Source organism: Aulonocara sp. 'chitande type north' Nkhata Bay, linkage group LG20 (genome assembly GCF_057382095.1).
Source record: "Aulonocara sp. 'chitande type north' Nkhata Bay isolate Kocher_YH1m ecotype deep benthic linkage group LG20, A_spYH_male_GT1.1, whole genome shotgun sequence".
In the NCBI taxonomy this organism is placed as follows: domain Eukaryota; kingdom Metazoa; phylum Chordata; class Actinopteri; order Cichliformes; family Cichlidae; genus Aulonocara; species Aulonocara sp. 'chitande type north' Nkhata Bay.
This window is the reverse complement of record NC_141363.1, coordinates 34,031,739-34,058,314: the sequence shown is the minus strand read 5'-3', so window position 1 is coordinate 34,058,314 and position 26,576 is coordinate 34,031,739. Positions and strand designations below refer to the sequence as shown.

The following is a 26,576-nucleotide window of genomic DNA, read 5'->3' as shown; positions in this document are numbered from 1 at the left end:
TTATAAATATTTTTGGATGGTCAATGGAGGGGGAAAATATAAATCCCTGAAAAGTATAGAGAATATATCTTTTTCTCTTTTTTTCTTTTGTTTAAATGGAAGTGATTTAACTTTGGCCGAAATTACATCAGTTTCATGTCGATAGGTACTGGTTGTTGACCCCACCATGCTGCCGGTGTCACAGCCCCGCCCCGGAGCAACAGCCTCTACTTGATCCCGTCTGTAAGACAGCTGCTGCTATTAAAGCTCCGAGGACCAAGGAGCGCAGGTCACAGATATCTCTCAAGATCATCTACTGGAGGAAAGAAAAAAAAAACTACTTTGAATTATTAAACGCTGAGCCCTACTTATCACAATGCATTGCCTGAAAAGTCTGAGGACAGCTAACCCGGGAATCCTGCAGCTATTTAAAAATGCAGGGATCTTTGCTAGAGTTGGAGCTGACAGCATGGTTTTGTCCAGGACTCAGCAACCTGTTCTTCTCCCCTGCTGGGCAGCAGCATCACCCCACACCCACAGAGCCTATCATCACCAGCAGGGCCCTGATGTGGACCAAGGACACACCAAGTAGGTCACAGAAGACTGTCATCATTAATTAGTCAAAAAATCATTCAGTACTTTTATTTTTACTACAGTACTCTCACAATAAGAGTAATAATTCTACTAGCATTAGCTTCTTAAGTCCCCCTCATTATTCAAGCTTGTAGTAACAGGTGGCCACACTAACTAAAGTAAAATTTGTCAGAAAAGTTTCTTATTTTGTGGTAAATAGTCTTACCTTTTATGTAAAGCTGGGAAGATTCACCAATGAAGTCTGTAAGATGTAAAACTGCAGCTTGCAGGCAGCTAATGTTTGCTAATAGCTGGAAAAAAATGTTGGTTTGCTTTTGTCCAGAGGTTAATAAAAGCAATTAAACACATGCATGGAAAGCAAACTTTGACAAAACAGTTGTAATACTAACAATACGGCAGTGTGCCAGGTCAAGAAACAATATAACATCTGCTTCCCACAAAACTACACTGAAGGCTATTTTGAAACTTTTGTCGGTGTGGTTACTACATCAGGAGGCTTTAATGCAGGCTAACTGAGACTGGGGTTCCTATTTGACATGACCCGTATCCTAAACTAAAATTATACATTTTTAAACAATAAAAGCTAAACTGAAATGAGCAAACCCAATACATTAAAAAAAAAAAAAAAAAAAACAAATGTAAAAAAATACATATAAAGCTAGGCTACCATAACACATATTGTGTTTAATTAGCAGGCCATCACTCTGCCTGGTCCCCTTTTTCCTCTTTATGCTGTTCACATTTTCACTGTTTCAAATTTTTAAATATGTTGATTTGATGCTTTTCACTTACCTTCAGTGATTTAAGTAAGGAATGTATAGCGAGTAACTAAATATCTCTAATTTGGGCTCCTGGTCAAACAAAACAAGAATCTCTGTGTATACAAAAAAGTAATTTGTAGATTAAATAATAAGTATTTGCTAGTGATAAAAGTTACTCAATTGAGAAATATGGCATAATTGAGGCACTGAATTCATATTATTTGATATAACAGTATTTTTTATTTAATTGGCACCAAATTACTTGCCAGACTTAAAGCAGTTAATTTCCTTCTTTATTCTGCTAATTGCCTAAACACAGACACATTAAAAGTGCAGTGATTAACACTATATTAAAGTGCATATTCTGTAAATCTCAAGTGATCACTATTATGTATATAATTACAGCAGGAAAGATGCAAAAATTGCTGTAAAAAGGAGTGACACCATTATCAATCTTAAAATGACTATGGTGCTGTTACTTTGGGTTCTTTGGAAACTGATTCAGTCACCCTTGCTAACTCTATAACACTTCATGACAAGCAGGTTAATTGTTTTGCCCTTCTTATAGATGAAAATTGATAAGTTCAATTATATTTTAAAATATCTGTCTGCATATTAATTGTATGCAACACTCCAAAAACTACACTGTATATTTTATGTAGATTTTTTTAAAAATATACATGTAGTTAAGCCTTCTCTAAAACAAAGTTTATGTTAGGATCAAAGTAGATCACTGGAAAAATGCCAGTATTTACACTAGCTTTATGTTGACATAAACTTTGACTCATTGCTCAAGTTCTGACATTGAAGCTTGTCCACATTTAAACATCAAAACCTATTGCGTGTGTGTTTTTTGTTTTTATAGAAGCAGGTTGATGTCCAGCATGGAGGACCTGCTTTTCTACACCATCACTGATGGCAAAGAGATGATCCCTCTCTCCCAGTTCATCTCTGTACGTCAGCAGCACATTTACACTTCCTCTGTCACACTGAGCACTGTTTTGGCTTTTCATGGCCCATGTGAACATACACAAACACACTCGACTACACCGTTGACTTTAACCAAATCACCCTTGGCAGTGCCATGTTATCCCACAACAGGAATCCAGAGTATCTCCACCTGACTGAGGAGTCCAGTTTAAAAAGTGTCTAGGGACTTTCTTATGCAATAGGACTATATATAGTAGCTGTGGCACTAAGGACCAAAGTAATTAGAATCAGAGAGCAATATTAATTGTTCACATTAATTTTTAATTATTATTTTGCCTTTAATTACAACAGGACTTTACAGTTGAGATGTTGTACTGGTCGATTTAATAATATTAGTAGATTAAAGGAATTTAATTTAGGAACCAGCACCTACTATTTCCTTACTTAATCTTAGGAGCATTATGAGGTTCCTGTCAGATACATGAGGTCCCACTAAGCTCACACATTCAAAAAAGTCATGCTTCTATGAACAGATATGAACCTTTTCATATCTTAAAAGTCTCACAAGAGCTCAGGTTACTGAGAAGTAGAACATAGACTTAGAGCATAGAACATAAACTCGGAGTCTTTTTCCCTTTTCTCCTGTGATGGGACATGTTATACAGACAGCTGGTGACTGCGGTGTCTATGACGACTCAGTCTTTTTAAAACAGAACGTACATTAAGAAGGAGAGACGTGTGTCAACACAGGTGACAGCACAAATGACTTGGTGTGTTTGTAGAGGTTACTGGAGCGGAGATGGAACGGGAAAGTGGTACTCGGTGTCCCTGCAATGGAAATAACAACTGCAAAACACATTGACCCTCAGGGTGTCATAAAACACTGGAAACCTAAGGCAGGTGATCTAAAAAAGGCAGAGTCAGGACTTTAAGTGCAGTCAAATAGTTACATTTGCTTAGAAAGGTTTCTAAGTGAGTAAAGTGACCCAGAAGTATATGCATGGCAGCCATAATTAGAGATGTTTGAAATTTCTAAATACTAAAAAAAGCTACTTTGGTTCTTCCTTTACTTCCTTCTTTAGCAAAGGATACACTGGGCCATCATTTGTGAATGAAAAGGAGATAATTGTGTGTGATGATGAACAGCTTGTAAAAATTAATTATAAGTGTGTTTTCCACTGACCCAATTTTTTCTTCTTTTTTATTTTTTATTTTCAACAAGCTGTTAAATGCACAACTGAACGTCATGTTGCTGTTAAAAAAACAATCTGCTTCATTTAAAAGCTGTTGCCTTTCGCTAACATATATTTATAAAAAGTTCTGTCTGTTGTGCTCACAAACCCAACCCTCAAACAGTCAACTGAAGGGCTCGACTCTAAAATAGACTCAGGAACACTACAACAGTCTAATTTCAGCACTTCCTGCAAGAGCATGTTTGGAGCCGCGTGCTTGCTTACAGAATTACTTACCAGTCAAAAGGTGTCTCACTGGTCAGGAGGGTTGTACACATGGTGTCCCCAAAATAGACCCACATACAGCGGCTGTCACTGTGACTTGCGAGAGGGATTCCAGTGATCTGGTCTATGCCTGTATTTCCGCCTCTCTCCCTTGTGGCAACACCTGAAGCTTTGCAGCTCTTTCACTGTACATGTCCTTGACACATGTTTAATATTCTTACATAAAAAGCTTTTTCAGTGTGTGAAAGAATATGTCAGTAGGTCACTCCCTTCTTTTCTCCCTTGTGCTTCTTATTTCCCTTCTCTGCAGGCTTTAAGAAAAACAGGCTTGTTAACATCTGACCCTCGGCTACGCGATTGTGTCCATCAGATGCGACAATCCACCCGTGACTCCATTGGGATAGTCATGATGGATAAGAAACTTTTCAGAAGGTGAAAAACATTGTGTATAGTGATGTAATAATAATAGATTGCATTTATATAGTGCTTTTCGAGACCCTCGAAGCACTTTACAATTCCACTATTCATTCACTCACTGGTGGCAAGCTACAGTTGTAGCCACAGCTGCCCTGGGGCAGACTGACAGAAGCGAGGCTGCCATCGGCCCCTCTGGCCGTCACCAGTAGGCGACGACCGAGACTGTCCAAGCTGGGGCTCGAACTGGCAACCTTCTGATTACAAGACAAACTGCCAACTCTTGAGCAACGATCACCCAAACTGATTTTGTTTGGGGACACAGTTGCTGAATACTTGAAAACTAGTCAGAAGACCTTGAGTGAAATATATTTAATTATAATCTTTCAAATAAAGATTGAGTAAATGGGAGGAAAATGATGAAGTTTGGTTGAGTTTTCACATGAGTGTTTGTTAGTGATCTGTGATCAGTGCTATTTGAGTCCAAGGGCCTGACAGAGACGGGCGTTTTATGGCCAACAGCTGCAGCTAACAAAATTCACGTGCATGCATGCCAGCCAAAGCAGTGGAGTGTGCTGGAAGACAGGGGGTCTCTGGGGCTGTTAATGAAAGGGCATCATTCTGGTTTGGCTCCAGACTGTGGCAATTACATTAGCAGGCCCAACAGATCCGTAAGTGCTATGCAGGCTGCTGACCAGACATATCATTTCATAGCAGACTTGTGTAATTCACTCGCTCTCTTCCTTTGGCCTGGAACAGCACAGGGTTAAATAGTCTGACTATCTCTGTTAAAATTAATTGGTCATTTCTGATTTTCTGTGCTTGTTTTCTAAAATTTGTGAGGTCATCTGTTCCTGAAGAACACTCAAGAGCATACTATAAATATGCTACTAGAAACGGAGAGAGCTAGCTTTTATTTTTTTTAAAGATATGACCCGTATGAATAATGGAAGCTCTCTCCACTCTCTTTTCCTGGTGTCCCAAACCTCACGTTAGCATCGTCTTGGATTAGTGAGGCCTCTGGGCCCAGATATTTTAGTTCAGAGCTGTGACAGAATGTGCATACCTTTCCTTGAGAGCATACTGCATTGCTGAGCAGTTAACACACACAGCAATGGAAATCTATAATAACTACTGGATGAGTTGGTATGGGCAGGTTTGTTTACCCTTTTAGCTAAATGTCAGTTGGCCTGAAACAGGTTACTTTGAAGCCTGCGTGTTGAAGATTTCAATTATTGATTGATGTTTTAGTTATATAAACAATTTTTCAGGCACTACCTTTCTCAATAACTTCAGGATTTTCCGCTTGGATCAAAGAAGCTAAAGAAAATGTCTGGACTCCTTTTCTTTGAAAAAAGCCAAAGGTTTATCTTGTAAAGCCAAGTGTATCATTTTTTTGAGACTTTTACATCATCAATGAGTTTTTCTTTTCTGCAATAAAACAAAATTGCAAAAAAAGCCAAACGTAACAAATATTATACTCATTTGATGAACTAAAATATATGCAAATTAATGTTATTTAAGTTTCAATAAATGCTTTATTTCATGGTTCAGGTTTTTAAGGGTTTAAGGTTGGACGCTCATATTACAGAGGAGTGTTTTGACTAATTCTCAAAAACGGTTATGTAGTAATACAACTACATATAACTCAGAGTAAACTACTTAATATAACTTTTAGCTTAAAGGTGCAATCAGCCATTCTGATGTATAAGCCATTCAGTTTATACAGTACTGTGCAAAAAGTCTTGAGTCAGTCCAATCGTTAACCTTTTTCAGAGGAATTGTTTCTTTGCCATTTGACTTATAAATCATGCAAGGCTCAAGTAATGAACTAGTGTTGAGTGTACACATAACAACCCATAATAAATAAAGATTTTACTGTTACTAGCAGCAAAAGCTAATCGTTTCTTCATATTTCTTTAGATTAATCCTTGAAAAATGCTAATGATAACAGTTTGATTGGCCTAAGATAGTGTTTTTGCACCAACTAGGTGATTCCCAAAGACTTTTTGTAGAAAATATAAGCATGTACAGTGCATAGTGTGCTCTTAAAAAATTTTTTTAAGGGAACTGGAAATATGGAGTACAAAAGAAGAAGTAGGAGGCATGAAAAACTATCTGCAAAAGATGAACCGTATCTGAAATTCATGTCCTTAAGAAATGGGACAGAAATCCAACAAAGACCTGATACGAGACATGATGGATGGATCTGGACCTTCAGTTGATCCATCTGCTGTTCACTGAAGCTGCCGTGAAGAAACATTCTTAAGAAAGGTGCATTTGTAGTTCAAATCACTGTCATGGGAAGGTCATTAGAAAACTACAAAAGTGAATGATGTGTTTCAAAACACAGCAGAGTCTCTGTCATGGCTGAAAACACCACTGGCTGAAATGAGATTGCATTTCAGCCAGTGGTGTTGAGGATCTTGAAAACTGATTTAATTATGAACTCAGAAAAGTCACATTGTGATGCAATACTATCTACAAAGTGTCTCACGGGCAACAGCTTCATAACAACATTCCCCAAAACACCGTCAGTGCAGTAAAAGCATACCTGAATATGAAACACAATAAAACGCTATTAGTCACAGGTTGGCCAAGAAGACTGGATAACTATTTCTGAAGACTACTTAAAGAAGTTAAAGCAAAAGCTTGCCTCAGAGAGTTCAGGCTATGTGAAAGAATAGACCGATAGCTACTTTATTGATCCTTACAAGGGAAGTTGTTGTCTTACAGTAACAGGTTAAGAATGAAAAATAGTGCAGTCTACAATTTGCCTTGCTGACATTGAAAAGGAGGTGATTTCTTCCAGACCTCTCCACAAAGTTCCTCACCAGCTTCCTGCACTCAAGCTACTGCTTAATACACGCAAGGTGCTGATCTCAAATATTGGCTTTCAAGCTTATTTAGAATTGCAGAAACTCTGTTTTTTGCCTTACGTGCTGTACCTTGATTTGTTTGCAAGTTTCAGTAAAATCCTGCACATATTTTTCCCTTTTTTTTTTCTTTTTTTTTTTTCTTTTTTAAGCAAAATGCCAAGACATGAGTGAAAGCTCAATACCTTTGCACAGTATTATATGGCTCCATTTGAGGACCTGCTAGCTGTACAGCTCTTTGTTTGATTAATCGTCCTGAGAGTCACTCTGAAACAATATCCTAGACCAAGACCGCAGTCATCAAAAACCTCACAAAGCTCCACCTCTCCACCAAATTTCATTAAATTTAACTTAGTACTTTAATCACGTAGCTCGTCTCGACTTGGCTTAGCGAAGTACCCAAGAGGCCCTGTAATTGTTAATTGTTTATGATTGGTGTTTGCTGTTCAGCGTTTTCTGTTGTCTTACGTGTGAAGCTGAGGTGTAGTTGCTTGCCTGTCTCACATCACAAAGAATACGTCTGATATTAATAATCCAAGTAAGCCAATATTTCCCACAATTTCTGCTGTAACTTAACACAGCAGAGGCAAAGGGATTTTATTTGTTTATGAAAACATCTCAGTCTCCATTACACTTTATTACATGGGATAAAAGTCCTGTTTTATCACACTGGTGTGAATAATAAAATTTATTAAATCCATTAGTCTGGTTCAGTTGTGGGAATTGTACATGCTGCATTTCTGTCACATTGACACGGCTCCCTGGCACAGAACCATCTTTGCATTAATATATATAATGTCTTTTAACTGTAAAGGGTCATAATGTCTGCCATGAAAACACTGATCGGTACCTGGATTTACTCACTGAAAGGCTTTTATTTGGCTCCTCCTATTGAAGGGTGGTTTTATGGGCAGTGTTTTTGCTACAAAGTAGCTTCAGTGACAGTTAGGAATATCAAAATTTACTAATTAAAGCGCGCCTTTTAAGGGTTTCTTGACCTCATTGTAATTGTGTCCTTTCGTAGGTGTGTGGGCAACAACATCATGCTGCTGACTAAGGCTTTCAGAAAAAAATTTATCATCCCAGACTTTGAAAAGTTTGTCCACCAAATTGATACAATGTACGACAGTGCGCATCAGCAGGAGGGGGGACAGGTAAGTGCCAGACCAACACGCGTATTGATTTTAGCGTGTGCGTCATCATTTTTTAGCTCACTCACATGTTTCTTGTCTTTATGCAGGTGGCTGACTACATTCCACAGTTGGCTAAGTTCAGCCCTGACCTGTGGGGTGTATCTCTGTGCACAATCGACGGACAGAGGTGCAGTATCAGTTCCACTTGTTCTACGTCTTTCCATTCTCTAAACCTCCACCGTGTGTACTGCCTCACTAACACGCCTCCATTTTTATTTTATTTTATTTTTTATTTTATTTTATTTTTTTTCTCCATTACATCCTCATGTCATGCAGACACTCTGTGGGTGACACCAAGGTTCCCTTCTGTCTGCAGTCATGTGTGAAGCCTCTGGAGTACGCCATCGCTGTGCACGAGTTTGGCAGTGAGCACGTTCACCAGTTTGTGGGCAAAGAGCCAAGTGGTCTCAAGTTCAACAAACTGTCCCTAAATGAGGAAGGCAAGTGATTTGCGTAAAGAACCCCATTTATGCTCCCTGCGATAATAACATGAGTCAGAGTTTACAAGAACATCTGTCCCTCCATTTTTTCAAATGTCCAGACACTGCTGCACATATTATTCTGCCCGACCCAGCGATCAGCACGTGCGTGGTCTCTGTGAGGACATTATGTGGATGGGAACAACATTACTACGCAATTTCAGAATTGAAAACAAACAGTTATCTGTGTATTTAGCTGCAGTTAGAGGGTTTGATGGTTATTCCCACCTATTTCCAGTTAAGAACCACAGTTAACCTAATGTCCCAACAGAGTACCCAGAGTCAACCCACACAGGCTGTGTATTTTTTTTGTTTGTTTTTATTTTGCTTATTATCTTTTTTCCATCACATTAAAGGAATGCCAAAAACATCCTGGAAATATTCTCTGAATGCAGAGAATATTTGCATTTTTAATGTTTCCATGTAATATTATGAATGAACATTTTCAAAGCATTATATTTATTATGTATATTGCAGTCAGAAATGCATTAAACTTCTAACCTAGAAATATTCCTTGAACATTCAATCGGAAACATCATTAGAGCTTGTAGGTATAACATTTACAAATGTTGTATGAAATTTTCCTGCCAGCTGGGTTACAATTAAAGTACCTGCTCATCTCTAAAGCCAATTGGATTTTACTGCATGTCTTCAGTTCATTAGCCGTCGCTGCATCCTAAGCCCCCAAGATGAAATTTATTCTCCAGTCTCAGCAGTCTCAGTTTATTATTCTTGTGGTTAGGGGCAAATCAGTGATAACTTGCTCTCATTTCTTGTGCAGATAAACCACACAACCCCATGGTGAATGCTGGAGCTATTGTCATCAGTTCTTTAATTAAGGTAAAATCTAAGCCCTGAATACATTGATGTGATAATAGATGCTTACTGAATGCACATGTCTGTGTTTAAGAATATGCACATAAAATAACTACGTAGTTGTCGGTCATTATATGAGGTTGTTGGGGCAAAACAGAGGAGTCTCTTAGGAGGCAGCTGGACATGACCAAAAATAGGCTTTCCATTTTTAAACCCAGTCCTTATTAAATGTTTTCCCTTGAATTAGTACAGTGCAGCATAGTGTTCTGTAGCCTCTCCAGAGATTCACAGTTCAAAGGGGTAATCACCTGTTTAAAAGTCTGTACAAAGCAGGAGTGAAATAGGTTTTGCAAAAGATTTTTTCATAATGTATGGTTTCACTTGGGTTTTAGCTGCCGGCTCAACACGAGCTTGAAGTTGCCAAAAAAATAACTCTTTCAAAAAAATAGACAAACTCTTTTTTTAGTCCTCTAGCCAGTGCATGATTAGGGACGAGCCCTGTATGGTTTGCAATCTTATAAAATTTGCAGTCATTATGAAACCTGATTGTGCCACAGTTTGCAATCTGTGTGTGACCTAAGCAAGCAAATCCCTTTAGTGGTACTTTGGACGGTAGAATATTCAATATAAAGACAATTGTGAGCTAAATGTTGTGAACTAGTTTAGAAAATTGCTTTTTTCATGGGTATGAAGCGCTAAAGAAATACACAGCTGAAAGCCACAGATTGCTGGTTTCTTAAAGGTCAAACTATTGGTTATGTAATGTTATTTACAATGCAAAGTTCTAGAAAGCAACACTTTTATACCAAATAGGTTGAAGTTTACTGAACAAACTCCCTCCTGATGGATAACGTCAGCAACAGCCATGACATCCTTATCTATTGGCTGAGATTATATGCCCCCCATAGTGACTTATCTGTGATCTTTGCCTTTACTCCAAAACATACAGTCATATATGGTCGTAGAGGCTTTGCTTGTGTTGGTTTTTGAAGTCTGACAGCTGACTCTTATCATATGTGGGCCAAGTGCAGCTGCAAGGGAGGGGAATCGGTCTGGGGCGGACAACATGGCGTGTGCATGCTTGTGGCCAATTGTGGCCCCCAGAACTGAAGGTGTGTTAGCCAGCCTCACAGCTCAGTGTGTTTAGAGGGGGCAATACTTGTGTCAACATAGTTTATTCAGTGTATCTGCATATAGTTTATATTTACACTGAGGAGATTATATACTTAAAAAGCATTTATTTTAGACACAGAAAAGGAAATTAAAGGCTAAAACTACAAAGTATATAGAAGATGCAACATTTGTGCACATTCGGGAGTGCATAAATATTGCTAAGGTTTACATATCAAAGTTTAACATCAAACATCTGTATGTTTTGGTCAAAAATAATTTTTCATATTAGGTAGCACACCAGAGATAAATTCCCTTGAAAGACATAAAGCCTACTCTTTTAGTGGTCATGAGATTTAGTCCTCAGGTCTTTCCTTGAACTCAGTGATGTCTGCTATCATCCTTAACCTTTCGAGATAAGGCCATTAAATATGAATGTAGCGCCATCCCCTTTTGGTACCTCTACAACACGGTAATGATCATCTGCTGGTCCATGAAATTCAAGCACAACCATAAGCAGCCCTCACGTCACAGCGAGCACATTGCCACGAGGGCTGACACGCTCAAACACACCATGTGCACATCAGATATTGACACACACCCAAGATCAAAAGTATGCTTCAGTGTCAAAGCACTCAAACACTGCCATCTGTAGGGACTTACTGACTCTATTGAGCTGGCAACAGAAAGTTATTTTTCCTCTTCTCTTCTTACAGCCTCATTCAAATAAGGCTGAGAGGTTTGACTATGTAAGTAAATGTTTTATTTTTAGAAATTTTTATATCTAGTCCCTTTTTGGTATTTGTTCTTCCTGCTCAATGGTCTCTAAAAGTGATGTTACTGCAGGTGATGGAGTTCTTGAAAAGCATGGCTGGTACAGAGTATGTGGGCTTCAGCAATGCAACGTGAGTGGCCTGCTGCAAGAAATGTAAAAACTATTGTCATTTTGTGCCCTGAATGATGGTTTTCATATCGCTGTGTGCCGGCAGTTTCCAGTCAGAGAGGGAGACTGGTGACAGGAATTTTGCCATTGGGTATTACCTCAAAGAGAAAAAGGTGCGTTTATTATTTTTGGTGTTTTGCATACAATATTAATTACTTCAGGGGTTATTGAATTGAGGTTTTAAATTTAATTGAATAGTATATGCTGACTCTAATCTTATTCCTTGCAGTGCTTTCCTGAAAATGCAGATATGATTGCAGCTCTTGACTTTTACTTTCAGGTGAGATTGTCCTTTAAAGTTGTTGGAAACAATATTTTAGCATGTGTATGCTAGCAGAGCAGCTCCCTGTCAGTTGGTCCAACAATTTGATCCAGATTAAACACAGCTGGATGGCGGCACCAGTCATGAATCTTTTTACCCCTTGTTCAAGTTTCCAATTGTCCAATAATCTATGACACTTTGCAAGTATTTAAATAAGTATCACTCCCACTAACCTCAGCTTTAATATTAATGTTTAGCTAAGTAAGCAGTGTAATTAGAAACCTCATGATTATTATAGGTCGATAATTTGCTGGACAGTGAAACTTCTTTTTCTAGGGCAAATCTACACTCTGCTACAGTTCACTGCCTCTGTTCATCACATCACAGTGAATTTTAAATCAAACTATCAATATGTGATTGAAGTACATACTTCCAGCTTTACTTCAAGGGGTTTTACAACAATTTTCCGTTAACTGTTAAGGTACTACAGACATTTTTATCAAAGCATGCTCTGTAGCGTTGAGATGATTGACTTGGCTACTGAAGATTATCCCATTTCTTTACGTTAAGAAACGTTTTGTTTGATTATGTAGCATTTTTGGGGGTCATTATCGATTTGCTCTATGTAGTGCTGTCATGCTGTTTTGCAGCATTTGGCTGAATCAGAACATAGCCCTCTACGCTTTTGCAGAATTTTGCAGGCTTGAGTGTTAGTTTTTTTTTTTGTTTTTTTTGGCAAAGTTTAGCCTTCCTGTTCTTGAGTGTCTCTTGGTTATAGACTTTGATTATGATATTCCTACCTCCTGCAAAATGTTTTTCTCCTGGTTAGATATTGTTAGTTGTCAATGTCATACTTTGCCTCTCCGAAACATGAAATGGGCATGCATGCAGAAGTTGCATTACCAGCAGGGGCAGATAATATATTTAAAGCCAAGAAGTCTGTAGTGAACCAAAAAAACCTATAAAGTACATTTCAGGGTCCTTAATGGTCAGAAACGATTAAGCTAGTTTCTTCTTTCGTCCTTCCTTCTGTCAGATTTTTTTATTTGGCCACTTCTAAAGTTTTGCCATCTCTGTGATAGGTTAATTTTGCTTTTTCAGCCAAATGATGGCCTCCCTCACTTGACAAGTCTGCAGCTCTCATATTTAAAATATCAGTAAAAAGCCATGAAATACCCATTCAACACTCACCCGACCCTGAAACTTGTCAGTGAATTGTTCAGTTGCTTTTAAGCTATTGAAAATCAGAGCCTATATATAAAAAAATTGTATTTACTAAAGAGTTATTGCAAGATTCTTGTAAAAAACCTTGAATTAAAGCTGAAGTTTGGTTTAAAATCCACTGTGGTGGTACACAGAGGCAAAACTACAGAAATTGTGTTTTTGACCAACAAATGACGGATCTAACTGTACCTGCTAAGCATCAGCGAAACATTAGCATTTAGCTAAAAAATAAAATAAAACACCCTCATCTCTTACTGTCGATAGATTCGTCATAATAAGATCAAATTTTAATGTGCACCATGAAAAGTCAATCATGGCGACCAGAATTAACACCTGAAATTTACATGATTTAGCTAATTGATCTTTTTCTGTTATAGTTTACGGACTCATCTCTTAGCAGTCTTTACACACAATCTTTTCTGCATCAAGAAACTGACATAGTTGGCGACCAGCTGATCAAGAAAGTGAAGGGTTAAACACTAAAACTACTATAGAGCAAAATATTTCCCTCACAAGTTTCCACGTTGCAAAAGAAATCTGTAATGTAAGAATAATACAGTAAGAACAATATAGTCCAATTCTGTGAGTATTTAATCTTTTTTTTTTTTCTCTTAAACTCCAGCTGTGCTCCATAGAGGTAACCTGCGAGTCAGGAAGCGTCATGGCTGCCACGCTGGCAAATGGGGGTATTTGTCCAATCACAGGCGACCGCGTGCTGAGTGCCGAGGCAGTGCGCAACACCCTAAGTCTCATGCATTCGTGCGGCATGTATGACTTTTCTGGACAGTTTGCCTTCCAAGTGAGTCCCTGTACTGGAGGAAGAAAATTGATTTTTTTTTTTTTTATCATAGAGTACTAATCATGAGATGTTTGCATCGAGATTTCAGATGTTTTGTTGGTTGTCCTTGTCTAGGTGGGCTTGCCGGCTAAATCTGGCGTTTCAGGTGCTGTACTGCTGGTGGTCCCCAATGTCATGGGTATGATGTGTTGGTCCCCACCATTAGATCGTCTTGGAAACAGTGTTCGTGGCATTCACTTCTGTCAGGTATGCTTCTTAAACATAATGACAGTTTTTTTTTTTTTAAGTCTTAAATATTTACATTTTGTAACAGAAGCTAAATGTTCATGTCTTCTTTGTGTTTTTATGATAAAAAGTTAAAGATCAAATTCACCACATGTTATGTATGTCATATTAATTATTGTCTTTTATTTGTTGATTCATCAGGATCTCGTGTCTTGCTTTAACTTCCACAATTACGACAACCTGAGGCATTTCACTAAGAAACACGACCCGAGGAGACGATTAGATGACGATGATGATCCAGTGAGTTTAGTGCAACAAGTGTAGCCAGTGCTTTCTTTTCAGGTGACTGACTAACTAAGGGTGTTTTCACACCGATAGTTTGCTTCCTCTGGTCTGGGGTCAGAGGATGAGTTTGTAAACTTTCCCATTTGGTTACTTCACAAAACTCACAGCGAACAAGCCAAATATGGACTTTCAGTCCTCTTATATTAGCCTAATGTATCTGTGGAAGGCGCAACAAAAGTAAATGCAGGAAAGAGCTGACAAAAGTGGTTATCTGACCAAATATAAATAAAGCATCACACATCATCACATATTTGGAAGCAGTCAGTTGCCAACTTCTTAGTTTTGGTCTGCACCATGTTCACATCTGCACAAACAAACTGCACCGAAGAGAGAGGGAGAGAGAGAGAGAACCAGAGTTCAATGTAAGCAGTCTAAACAGCAGAGGGCAAGCCAAGTTTATTTATATAGCACAATTCAACAACAAGGTAATTCAAAGTGCTTTACAGAGACATTAAAAAACAAACAATAAAAAGCATGATTTAAAATTGATTTAAAAAAACAGTAGATAAAATCAGTAGTTAAAATATAAGTTTTGAAATTTAAGCTTAAAAGTGTGGATTTGGTGCTTTATTCAAATGCAGCTGAGAACAGGTGAGTCTTCAACCTGGATTTAAATAAACTGAGTGTTTCAGCTGATCTGAGGCTTTCTGGGAGTTTGTTCCAGATATAAGGAGCATAAAAGCTGAATGCAGCTTCTCCGTGTCTGGTTCTGACTCTGGGAACTGATAAAAGACCGGATCCAGATGACCTGAGGGATCTGGAAGGTTCATACTGGGTCAGGAGGTCACTGATGTATTTTGGTCCTAAACCATTTAGAGCTTTATAGACCAGCATCAGAACTTTAAAGTCTATCCTCTGACGGACAGGCAGCCAGTGTAAAGACCTCAGAGCTGGACTGATGTGGTCCACTTTTTTGGTCTTAGTGAGGACTCGAGCAGCAGAGTTCTGAATGAGCTGTAGTTGTCTGACTGATTTTTTTCAGGTAGACCTGTAAAGATGCTGTTACAGTAATCAAGCCTGCTAAAGATGAATGCATGGACTAGTTTTTCCAGGTCCTGTTGAGACATCAGATCTTTTATCCTTGATATATTCTTGAGGTGATAGTAAGCTGATTTTGTTATTGTCTTAATGGGTTTTTCTAAGTTTAGGTCTGCATCCATCACTACACCCAAATTTCTCACCTGGTTTGTGGTTTTTAGATGTATAGATTGAAGTTCGCTGGTGACCTGTAATCGTTTTTCTTTGGCACCAAAGACTATTACCTCAGTTTTGTTTTTGTTTAGCTGGAGAAAATTGTGACATAACCAGTCATTAATTTCCTCAATGCATTTACCAAGAGCCTGTACAGGGCCCCGGTCTCCTGGTGACATTGTGATATATATTTGTGTGTCATCTGCATAGCTATGATAGTTTATTTTGTTGTTCTTTATAATCTGTGCCAGTGGGAGCATGTAAATGTTAAACAGAAGGGGTCCCAAGATGGAACCTTGGGGAACTCCACATGTGATACTTGTCTGCACAGATGTGAAGTTACCTATTGATGCAAAGTATTTCCTGTTTTTTAAGTATGTTTTGAACCAGTTTAGTACAGTTCCTGAAAGACCTGCCCAGTTCTCCAGTCGTTTGAGTAATATGTTGTGGTCAACTGTATCAAATGCTGCACTGAGATCCAGCAAAACTAAGACTGACATTTTTCCACTGTCTGTATTCAGACATATTTGGTCAGAGCGGTTTCAGTGCTGTGGTTCTGTCTAAAACCTGACTGGAAGGCATCATAGCAGTTATTCAGGTCTGACTCCAAAGTCTTTGAGACCTTTTTGAAAAAACTTGTTGGCAGGACATCTAAACGGCAAGAGGAGGTGTTCAGTTGACCTAAGATGTCCTCCAGGTCTTTGCTGTTAATAGGGTGAAACTGTTTGATGGTGTTTAAACAGTTTTTCAGTGGACACAGTACATATCCTGAATCTGCTGTTGATGTACCAATTGCTTGTCTAATCTTTTGGATTTTGTCTGTGAAGAATTTGGCGAAGTCATTGCAGGCCATAGTCGAATGAAGTTTAGCTGCCACTGACACAGGAGGGTTTGTTAGCCTGTCAACTGTAGAAAATAAGACCCGAGCATTATGACTGGTTTTGGTGATGATGTCAGAGAAGTAGGAACATGAATTACTAACAATATACTGGAGCCCTGTTATGCTCATTATCAAGGTTCATATTTGTAACCTTGGTCTCAAATAGAGTCCAAGGTTACAAGGATAAGGATAAATAGTCCTTATTTATCCACTCCATTAAACAAACAGATTTATCTCCCTTACCCGTCTCTTTAAACAAGCTTTCTTCTGATTGGCTGCTCTCAAAAACAGAAGGTTTGGACAGCAAGATCTGTGATTGTTTAAAGGTTTGATTGTTTAGCCTCCTAGGACCTGGCATCCACATATGTGGACATCACATTTTGGGTTATTTAGACCAAAATACTCAATTTTGCTCTACAAGGGCCTGATATCCACTTACGAGGACATTATACTGCTACTGTTCTATCGAAATTTTATATGAATATCCTCATATGTGGATCTCATTTTTCTTAGAAACAAAGATTAGGTAAAGAAAAATCTGGCAATTCTTTGGGGCCTGATGAACGTAAAAGCAATCAGCCCCGTGGAAGAGTTCGGGTCTTAGGAGGTTAAAGGTGTTTAGAATGTACTCGTTTAACACTGTTAAAGCTGTGAGGTTTCTAACTACAACTCACTGCATGAAATACTAATTTGTGTAAACACTTTATACCACACATAGGATGTGGTATTTGCATAATCACACTCTTTCTGTATCGCTTCACATCACCTACAATGGACCAGTTTAAGTATTTAGCTGCCCGAGTTTTTCTCCTGTCTCCATTATTGTTGCGACCTTGTACACTTTTGATGAGTTGCATGATCTTGACTGTGACTGACTGTAACTGTTCTCAACCATCTGTGTTTGAGATGACATAATTAAGGACTCCCTTTCTTTGAGCCTAAAGGAGACAAAATGCATCTGAAACTAAGATTCTAGAGCAATCTGAAGGCTGAGCTTTAACATTATACAGATTGCCTTAATATGCAATACTTTGGCCATGTTTAGTATGAGCATCCAAAACAAAGCAGATACAACCACTCTCACAGTGTTTGTTGTTTGATCCATTAGAACAAGTCAGTGGTAAACCTGATGTTCGCAGCATACAATGGTGACGTCTCTGCTCTAAGAAGGTAAGTAAAACCTGGATATAATCGTTTTTTAGTTTTTACCAGAAACACATACACAACACAAACTGTTGTATGATGCATTCTTACATAAGCAGATTTTTGGGCATCAATGCAAATGCATTTTCCTTATAATGTGGCACCATTTAAAAGGAAACAACAGTGTCACATTGTTACAACAAAGAAATAATCACTTTTTGTGCTAAGTTTTCTTGTTGTCATACTAAATAAATACATTTTAACATACTGTATGTTAGAGGTGGGACTCACCATACATCCCACGATACGATATTATCACAATACTTAACGCACTATACGATATTATTGCGATTTTTTTTTTTTTTTTTTTTTTTTTTTAAATATCTGCGATATTCAGATTCTGTACATAAAGGTAAACTTTATCAATGTTCATTTTATCTTATATCAAAGTCTCGCACTCAGTCTTTCTCTCATTTCAGTCAGTTTTATTGTTGACAAACTGAACGGTTTGTATTACAGTCTAGTCCAACTTAACTGAATGCAACCATCTGGTATAATTATAGCTATTCTGAACTATGCAATTTATGAAAACTATGCAGCCCCTTCAGCAACTGAAGAATTTGAAAGTAAATTAAAACAAAATATAATTTAACATTAAATAAAAAAGTTTTAAACTTAATTAAAATAAAACATGTCTTAAATTAAAATAAGTAAACTGTCATGTTTATTGCTGCCAAAAAAAAGTTAAATACATTTGGACAGTGAAGGAATGTCAGGATTCTTGCTCAGAAAAAGGATCAACATGCTCTGAAGTCAGAGCACAAAAACTTTTTTTGTAACAAAATAGCGATTTCTGCTGTCCCTGTATCGATACATTATTAGCAAACAAAATATCACGATACTACACAGTATCGATTTTTCCCCCCACCCCTACTGTATGTTAACAGTCTTTATGTCTAGCTAGCTTGTCTGCTGGCTGTAACAGACCTTTATGAGGCGGTATCAGTCTTCTTACCTAATTCTCCATAAAGAAAGGGAAAAAACATTAAAGAGCATGTTAGCTGCCATATAAATGTGATTTCATCATGTAACTGTTTCTCACATACCATGGTTTCTGACAGTTGTCCTTCACTGGAGTTACAATAACCTTTTCGTGTGCGTCTTATCTCGCCTTCCCGTGTCCTTGTTATCCCCCCAGGTTTGCCCTTTCGGCTGTGAACATGGAGCAGAGGGACTACGACTCTCGCACAGTGCTCCACATCGCTGCTGCAGAAGGTGACACTTTTCATTATTATTTCTTTCATTGTTGGAAAATCCTGGCTTCAATATTCAAAGAAGTCTAAATTGACTACAGCATGTTTAGTCTTCTGTTCTTTGGGCTCTGACGTTGGGCTTGCTGCATTTTTTTTTCCTCTCTTTTCAGGTCAAGTGGAAGCTATAATCTTTCTAACCGAGATATGTAAAGTGAATCCTCACATGAAGGACAGGTAGGAATTTAAATTGTCCTCTCCTTCATTTGAAAGCGATAACACTAACTTTAAAAAAACATTTATGTCCATTTTGTGCCCTGTTACCTGTTAGATGGGGGAATACACCTCTAGATGACGCCATGCAGTTTGGCCATGGAGTTGTTGTTTCGCTTCTGCAAGAGTACCAGCGTGTGTACGATGACATCGACTCACTGAGCAACACAGATGAGCAGAAAGCCGCATTTGATACGCTGAAGAGCATTGTTTAAATCTACTAGGGATCATGAGAGCTTGCAATGAAAATTAGTCTTTTTTTATTATGTAGCTGAGAGGAATGAAAGAGAAGTGAGACTGAGAGCAGTGATGAATGAATTAGTTCAACTTAAATGTGGTAGAAATGTTACGTGAGCATCGTCTCATAGACTGTGAAAAGCTGTATCTCTTTGCAGACAGAAGGTTTGTATCAGAAAAGCGCTATACAAACAAGCAATGTCAGGCTTGTGTGGAGAAAAATTACATTGATTTATATTGTGATTTGGACTGCGTTGAAACTGTAATGCTTTTTTTATGCTCAGCTTCCGATAGATAAATGAGATGTAAATATCTAAAGTGCTTATTTATTTTTAACACGGTGAGATGTTGTATCATCTGCCTTATTAGTGAGTAATTTAATCATAATAATAGGTTTATGCTTCTACTGAAATGACTGTAAATATGCCTAAAGCTGCTTTAATAATTATTCTACCTTGACAGGATATGATTCATAGTCATGGCAAAAAGAAGGGACATCCTCTTTAAATTATAAGGTTTTAATATCTTGTAGATAATTTCTGGAGTAGGACCACACCTCTATACACACCCCTTCTAGTTCTGTCTTTATATGACCCCTACCCCTACACTACAAGCTGTTTGTTCTTGATTTTGTCTCCCAGCCTTCCTCTCTTTTTCAGTTCATGCCCTCCTCATTTTTACCTTGGCATCTGCCCTGCTGCCAGTCCCATCTGAGGCCTTCCCCAAACCACAGTCTCAATTCATATTCACACCATCTGCCATTATCAACTTGAAATGCTGTAAAACCTAAATGTGATGTGGTTCCAGCTAGTGAAAGGACATTATTAAAAAAAACTAAACAAAAAATCCAAAAGCTGTGTGTGGAAAAACTAAGTAGAGCCTCTCTGCAGCCATAGGAATTAAGGGGGTAAATGGCAGCCAAGCGCTGCTAAGTGCACTTAATTAACTGATGATCAGCAAGTTTGACCACCTTTTGTAAAAGCAGATGTTTAGATAGTTTGCAGGTGTGAAGCATTCAGGTGTGTTAACACAGTGCCAAGACTCTACAGGCCTCAGTTAGACAGTACAATTAGAAAATGACAGAAAATGTCTTGGAAAGGTTTCTAGGAGAAAGCTTCTTCTCCCTAAAAAGACCTTGTCAGCACAACTTCAGTTTGCAAAATTTAATCTGAACAACCCACAAATGTCCTTTGAGCACAACAGCAAAATGGAGATATTCGGTCCAAAAGCAAAGAGCTGTGTTTGGCAAAAAACCAAACACAGCATACCAGCACAAACCTCATACTAGCTTTTAAGCTGGATAATGTAGGGGTGATGATTTGTTAGTTTAGTAGTCAGAGGATCTGGGCATCCTGCAGTCATTGAGTCGACCATAAACTCCTCTGTATACCAAAGTGTTCCGATTCAAGTGTAAGGCCGTCAGTCTGACGGCTAAATGTCAGGTCACAAAACTGAAAAAAACAGAAAAGAATGAAGATGTTGCAATGATCCAAAGTCCAGAATTTAACACTGGTGTTCCAGCAGTTTCCAGTTCATGGCAGACTTGGTGGTTCCTGCATTCTTCCTGATCATCCTAACTAATTTCCCTTTATTTAAATGTGAGAGTTTGGATCTTCTTCCTACCATTTGCAAAGTGGTGACACATCCAAATAACCTGTACTTGTGTACAGTTTGAACTTATGATCTTAGAAACTGCAGTTCTTTAGAAATGGCTCCAGATACCTTCCCAGTTTCTGTAAATTTGTATTTCTCCTTCTTACATCTTCACTGGGCTCTTTGGACTTTACCATTGTTCTGAGTATTGGTCAGTTCAATGAGTGCTGTCAAATAGACTGTATATCAATGACCAATCATGATCACTAAGGAGAAGTTAATAGGCCTTATGAAGTCAAGACACTGTAGTACATTAAGCAGTATATTTGACCCTGTGTGGATTAGAAATAATCCAAAATAACTTCAACTCGTGAATCCAGTTTTTGGATTTTAAAGTCATTAAAGATTTGTGCTGTATAGTTATTCCACCCTGAAAAAGAACAGTTGGAAGAAATCATTCATGCTCACAATGAGTGTTATGTAAACATCTGACCATAACTGTTCAAAAAAACCATACAACTGACGGGGGCTGTAATTTCTTTTTACCATGACTGTAGTTAATGTCTGAAACACTAAAAGTACCGTTTCAGTCGGTTTCATATCAGACTCCTGTATGTCCAAATTAGTCTTTATAGGAAACATGAGTAACCTATTTTTTTTTCCCTATTTTCCTGTGTACATGACCATGCAGTAATTTCTGATCATCTTTGTGCAGTTGTTTTGATTTCTTTCTCAGCCACAAGATGTTCAGAAAAGGTTTTGACATGCCACACTGTTCAAGTTTCTGCTGAAGTACGTCAGGCGGATTGTCCATGTTTCTCAAAACCAGGATGTTGATTATATGTGAAACATATAAAACGGGTATTAATGCCCATGAGAAACACTCTTCTTTGTCAAGGCTTCAGTTTACTCTGCTGATGGACTGTGATGTGATTTTGTTTTTCTTTTTTGCAGTTTGAAAAACACTTCTCATTGGATATTCTTCTCAAACAAATATCTGAATGTGTCAGGTGCTGGGAACAGTGTACATTTGGGCTGACACAATATGTGAATGTGAATATAAGCTGTGCACATATATGAACGCAAACTTGTGTTTTATCAGTATGCAGACCTGTGATGATTTCACTGCGCTTCATTTGCAACGTGAACTGTTTTCACACACATGAAGTCTGGAAAATGTTGGGATGATGTCCAGTTTCCTTTCTCAAATGCCGCATTCAACAGGAGAAAGTTCATGTCCTGACAGTTCTCACTTCTGAAAATATTCTGGTTTAAGTGAGGGTGCTTCCTGCACAGTCTCCTCATTCTAAAGAGGGATTGAATGACGAGCGTGACTGTGTTGTTGCTGAAAAGTTCATGTGTGAAAACTGCTTTACCTGCAATGAAAAAGCAGTTTCCTGATTTGTATTAAAGCCTTAAGGTCACTGTAAATGACAAACTGTTGTAAATAAAAGAATGTAGAGGCAGCATCAGTGAAGTTATTTTATTAAATTTGAGTGTGAACATGAGCTTGAAAAATGCTTTGTGTTGACTTAAGTTTGCAAAGGTGGGTAATGCCAGCACATTCAATGTAAAAAACAAAACAAAAACTTGGCAGCTGATGTTCCTCTCAGAGGTAGCACATGAGGTACACTTATAATTGCCTGAGGCTTGATGACATACAGAGTACTGGATGGTTAGAAAACATCTGGACCACACACACACACGCACAAATTAAGGTAGACATGATGCATAAAGATATTGCTTTCTTTTCTCCACTTATTAAAGATACTGTTCTCATAAGTACTGCCATGGTAACAAGCCTAGCCTGCTACTTTTCCCCGACCTTTACAACGATCACGCCATCCAGCTTCACATTAGGCCTTCGGGCTCCTCCAGACCCGAGTGTGTGAGCAGCTCCCCATCCCAAAGTCCAAACGCCGGACACAGGGGGGCCTTGAACTGACCCCTAACAGTGTGAATGATCCTGGGCTGCTCCACGTCAACCAGCCCCAGGAAACCCCCTTCATAGTCAAGAAGGATCCCAACACGGTCTGGCTTGCCCACCAGTGTCACGGGAACTATCTTATTGCTGGTCATGGCAAACCACTTCCGCTGAGCATAACCAAACACCCAGGAGGAGCTGTTGGTGCCCACGCAGTCGTCTCTGGACATCGCCGCCTCGGCCACGCCCAGACGAAATTCTTGAGACTTTTTCACCGTCACCTCCCAGTAGTGTCGTCCGCTGCTGATCTTCTTGTCGCCGAACACGACAGCCCAGTCCCGGAAACGCTCGGGGTCATCTTGGACCTGGCTGGGGTCAAGGCCCATCATGCGATAGATGACGCCTGTGTCTTTCTTGAAGAGGTCCAGACTGCTGTGGGCTGTTCGCTCGTCGAGCCTGAACTGCAGACCTAGAGATAAAGACAACAGGAATGTATCTTTACATGACTCAAGTTTGATATCAGTTTAGTGGAAGGAAAAAAAAAAAGTCTCTTCCATCTGTGATTTGCCTGCCTGTGAAAAAAGAAAGCAAAAGAGCATGGGCTACAAGAAAAGTTCTAAGTAAGAGAGACGTGAATCCTTTAAAAAAAGTTTACCTTCTTCTCCTTTCTTTCATATCAATAAAGAAACCTGGACGCTTTGCATACCAGCTTTTCTAATACTGTTGAATTCGATTCTCAGAAGATGCTGTGATCCGGACTATTAATTATCACTTTATTGTGGTTACACTGAGATTTGAGGGGGGGGCAGATGTGCAAGCAGACCTTTATCCTGAATTTGTGATGGCACAGTGAACTGTGTTCACAGTGATTTCCATGCCTGTTTTGTTTTTTTTTTGCTGCCTTAGGGCCTGAAGATCACAGGCACCCAATACAGAATTTGAGCTTTGTCCCTTGCACACAAAGATTTCACCAGTTTCTTTAAATCTTTTGATATTATACACTGTAGATGATGAGATATTCAAAGTCTTTGCAATTTTATGTCGAATAACATTATCCTGAATTGTTCCACAACGTGTAGATTGATTTGTTTTGCAGACTGGTGAACCTCTACACATTTTTACTCCTGAGAAACTGCCCTCTCCAAGATGCCCTTAATGAACACTTACTTTCTTAGTCTTTTCTTATGTGTTCACCTACTCACCCACTGAGCCAAAGTGGCACCCCTTGTGCCAACTTTTTTGAGATACGTTGCTCGCATCAACTTCAAAGTGAGCTAATATTTATTCATTAAAAAACCCCAAACACATTTGATATGTTTTCTCTTTTCTATTAGGAATAAAATACAGGTTTATGAGATTTGAAAATCATTCATTCTGCATTTAGACATCTTCTAAACTTGCCAACAATTATCAGTGCATTACTTGGCAACTCGAAATGTTAAAAACCCTGATTTTTCTCCCAGGTTTAAGCCCATCGGTCTGTTGTACATTATCGTACAATTACTAACCTGACTACAGTAGATCTTAGTATGCACAGGTGCTCAAGTGTTTTCTGAATGCAATGGACATTAGAAAAGTAATAAAACTGCTCATTTAAAGGTACATTTACTCAGAAAAACATTTGAAGGCAGGAGTTTAATGCACCTATTTTCGGACAGTACTTGTTTCGCTGCTTTTTATTTCAGTTTAAACTTCTATTACTTCAACACTGTGCACACATACTATGGTCTATGTTTATTAAAATTTTAGTCCCAATGGGCGTGCATTTCAAGGTACAAAGACAGCTACGGCTCCGTGTGAAAACATCAGTCAGGCGTATCCGCACAGCTTTCTTTGTTTTTTTGTTTTTGCTTTAAATATAAATTTATTCGGATTTTATGACCACTTACAGCCCTTACTACTACAGAAAAGGTAGGCCATAACGGAGAATCCACACTAACAAACATAACCCGTTAGCTGTCAGGTTACGCCTGTTGAGACACTGACCTCTGAGGGGGCGGGCTCAAAAGCTAACCTTTACTTAACCACTACATTAACTCACTGCTGGCCGTGGATGTGGAGATGAAGCAGGTCCTCGCTGGCAGGTTGACAGCCCGTCTGTGTCCGGCTGACAGGGAGGAAACAGTGCGTCCTGCCAGGCGACAGACACGAGCCGCACTCACGGGCATCGCCATGTTTTCGCTGCGGCTGCTGCTGTTCACGTTTTAGCTCCTTTTGCTCATCAAATGTAGCAGCTGCGCGCTCTGCCGCCCCCTGCAGGCCTGGAGAGTAGCACCGACACCCGCGTGGCCAAAACATTGATCAGTACCACGGACAGCAGCCTGCCTATTATCAATTATCCTTACATAATTGATGCATTATATATTATTTATTCTATCCATAATAAATAATACATACAGTAATATAAACATCATGCAATAAAGCATTTAACAGAAGGGAGCAACACTTTTGGAATATTTTAGTAATATTAAATTCACAACAATACATTTTCAATATTAATTATTAGTTTAACCTTTAAACAGCCTAGTAGGTGATTTATGGCCCTAGCTGTATTTTTTCTATGAGCAGTTGTGATGTATATAAGAGCAAACATGTTTTCTTCCATGCATTTTTCAATCTACTTTTACAGGATTTAGCCCACTGCGTGGCATGGATAATACATGTATGTATTTCAGTATTACTGAATTATTATTAGTATTATTGAATGTGTGCATGAATGGTTGTTGGTCACTCTGGGAGTGGCTCAGCAACAGCCTAGCTGGGACAGGATACAGCCTTTGCAACGACATGGATGGATGGACGGGTGTTTCTATATACAGTACCGACCACAAGGTCTATTAAACCTGACACGACTTCAGTGAAGAGCTAGTACAAAATACATTTTATGCAAACATTATTACAATACAGCACACAAATTGACACATAGGGACAGTGTGCATCTGATTGTTGGGGTTTCTCTGTATTGTTGTAGGGTCTTTACCTTACAATATTCAGTGCCTTCAGGCAACTTTGGTTGTGATTTGGTGCTATATAAATGCAACTGAATTTAATTGAATTGCACAAAAAGAGAGGTGAAGCCAGGGTGGAGGAGGTAGAGATGTGTGTCGGGGGTGATTTGTGACAGAAGGATAGCAACAAGAGGAAAAGGGAAGGTTTACAAGATGGTAGTGAGAGCTGCTAGGAATTGTGTTTTGGAGACAGTGTCACTAATAAAAAGACAGGAGGTGGATACTCCGATCATATATCAGTAATTATTATTATTATTTATTTGATGTGACCAAGATGGACCGGACTAGAATCAGAGGGAGTATCACAGGGACACCTCAGGTTGAGCAGTTTGGAGACAAAGTTAAAGAGACTAGGGTGAGATGGTTTGGACAACTGCAGAGGAGGGACGGTGTTCATGGATGTAGTGAAGGAGGATATGCAGATGGTACTGCCAGGAGCTCCATGTTGGTAAATAGTGAATTCTTTATTCACTCCCATTTTCCACTTCCACAGCTTAAAAGTAATCATACCAGTTACCATATTGGAATCACCCTGTAATATAAATATGTAATAATGAGCTCTTAATATACAGCATAAATAATATGAGATTGTATTGTGAAATATAACGTCTCTCAAATGCCAACTTCAGTTTCTGGTGGCAGCTGAATTTGTTTAAAGAATAGTAAATGG

The 26,576-nt window shown here is 38.7% G+C and overlaps 2 protein-coding genes across 2 annotated transcripts; one reads left to right on the top strand and one right to left on the bottom strand.

Annotated features, from left to right (window-relative positions):
* Window positions 1-211: 211 nt before the first annotated feature.
* gls2a (glutaminase 2a (liver, mitochondrial)) lies at window positions 212-22,469 on the top strand. Its single transcript, XM_086276554.1, has 18 exons — window positions 212-567; window positions 2,200-2,287; window positions 4,032-4,153; window positions 8,036-8,165; window positions 8,252-8,331; window positions 8,481-8,644; window positions 9,465-9,523; window positions 11,326-11,358; window positions 11,456-11,514; window positions 11,599-11,665; window positions 11,782-11,832; window positions 13,661-13,837; window positions 13,952-14,083; window positions 14,264-14,362; window positions 17,587-17,648; window positions 18,820-18,896; window positions 19,045-19,108; window positions 19,203-22,469. The coding sequence occupies exons 1-18, from the start codon at window positions 356-358 to the stop codon at window positions 19,357-19,359; spliced, it is 1,833 nt and encodes a 610-aa protein (XP_086132680.1). The 5' UTR covers window positions 212-355; the 3' UTR covers window positions 19,360-22,469.
* On the bottom strand, window positions 22,443-25,110 carry spryd4 (SPRY domain containing 4). Its single transcript, XM_086276556.1, has 2 exons — window positions 24,940-25,110; window positions 22,443-23,367 (listed from the first exon to the last, which is right to left on the bottom strand). The coding sequence occupies exons 1-2, from the start codon at window positions 25,070-25,072 to the stop codon at window positions 22,826-22,828; spliced, it is 675 nt and encodes a 224-aa protein (XP_086132682.1). The 5' UTR covers window positions 25,073-25,110; the 3' UTR covers window positions 22,443-22,825.
* Between the last annotated feature and the right edge of the window lie 1,466 nt (window positions 25,111-26,576).

Bases quoted from the DNA above. Each gene is read 5' to 3' on its own strand.
- gls2a (XM_086276554.1), top strand. From the start codon at position 356: ATGCATTGCCTGAAAAGTCTGAGGACAGCTAACCCGGGAATCCTGCAG. The intron at 8,332-8,480 runs GTGCAGTATCAG...CATGTCATGCAG, and splicing joins TGCACAATCGACGGACAGAG to ACACTCTGTGGGTGACACCA. The intron at 14,084-14,263 runs GTATGCTTCTTA...TTGATTCATCAG, and splicing joins GTGGCATTCACTTCTGTCAG to GATCTCGTGTCTTGCTTTAA.
- spryd4 (XM_086276556.1), bottom strand. From the start codon at position 25,072: ATGGCGATGCCCGTGAGTGCGGCTCGTGTCTGTCGCCTGGCAGGACGC. The intron at 23,368-24,939 runs GTGAGTTAATGT...CTTTATCTCTAG, and splicing joins CTCCACATCCACGGCCAGCA to GTCTGCAGTTCAGGCTCGAC.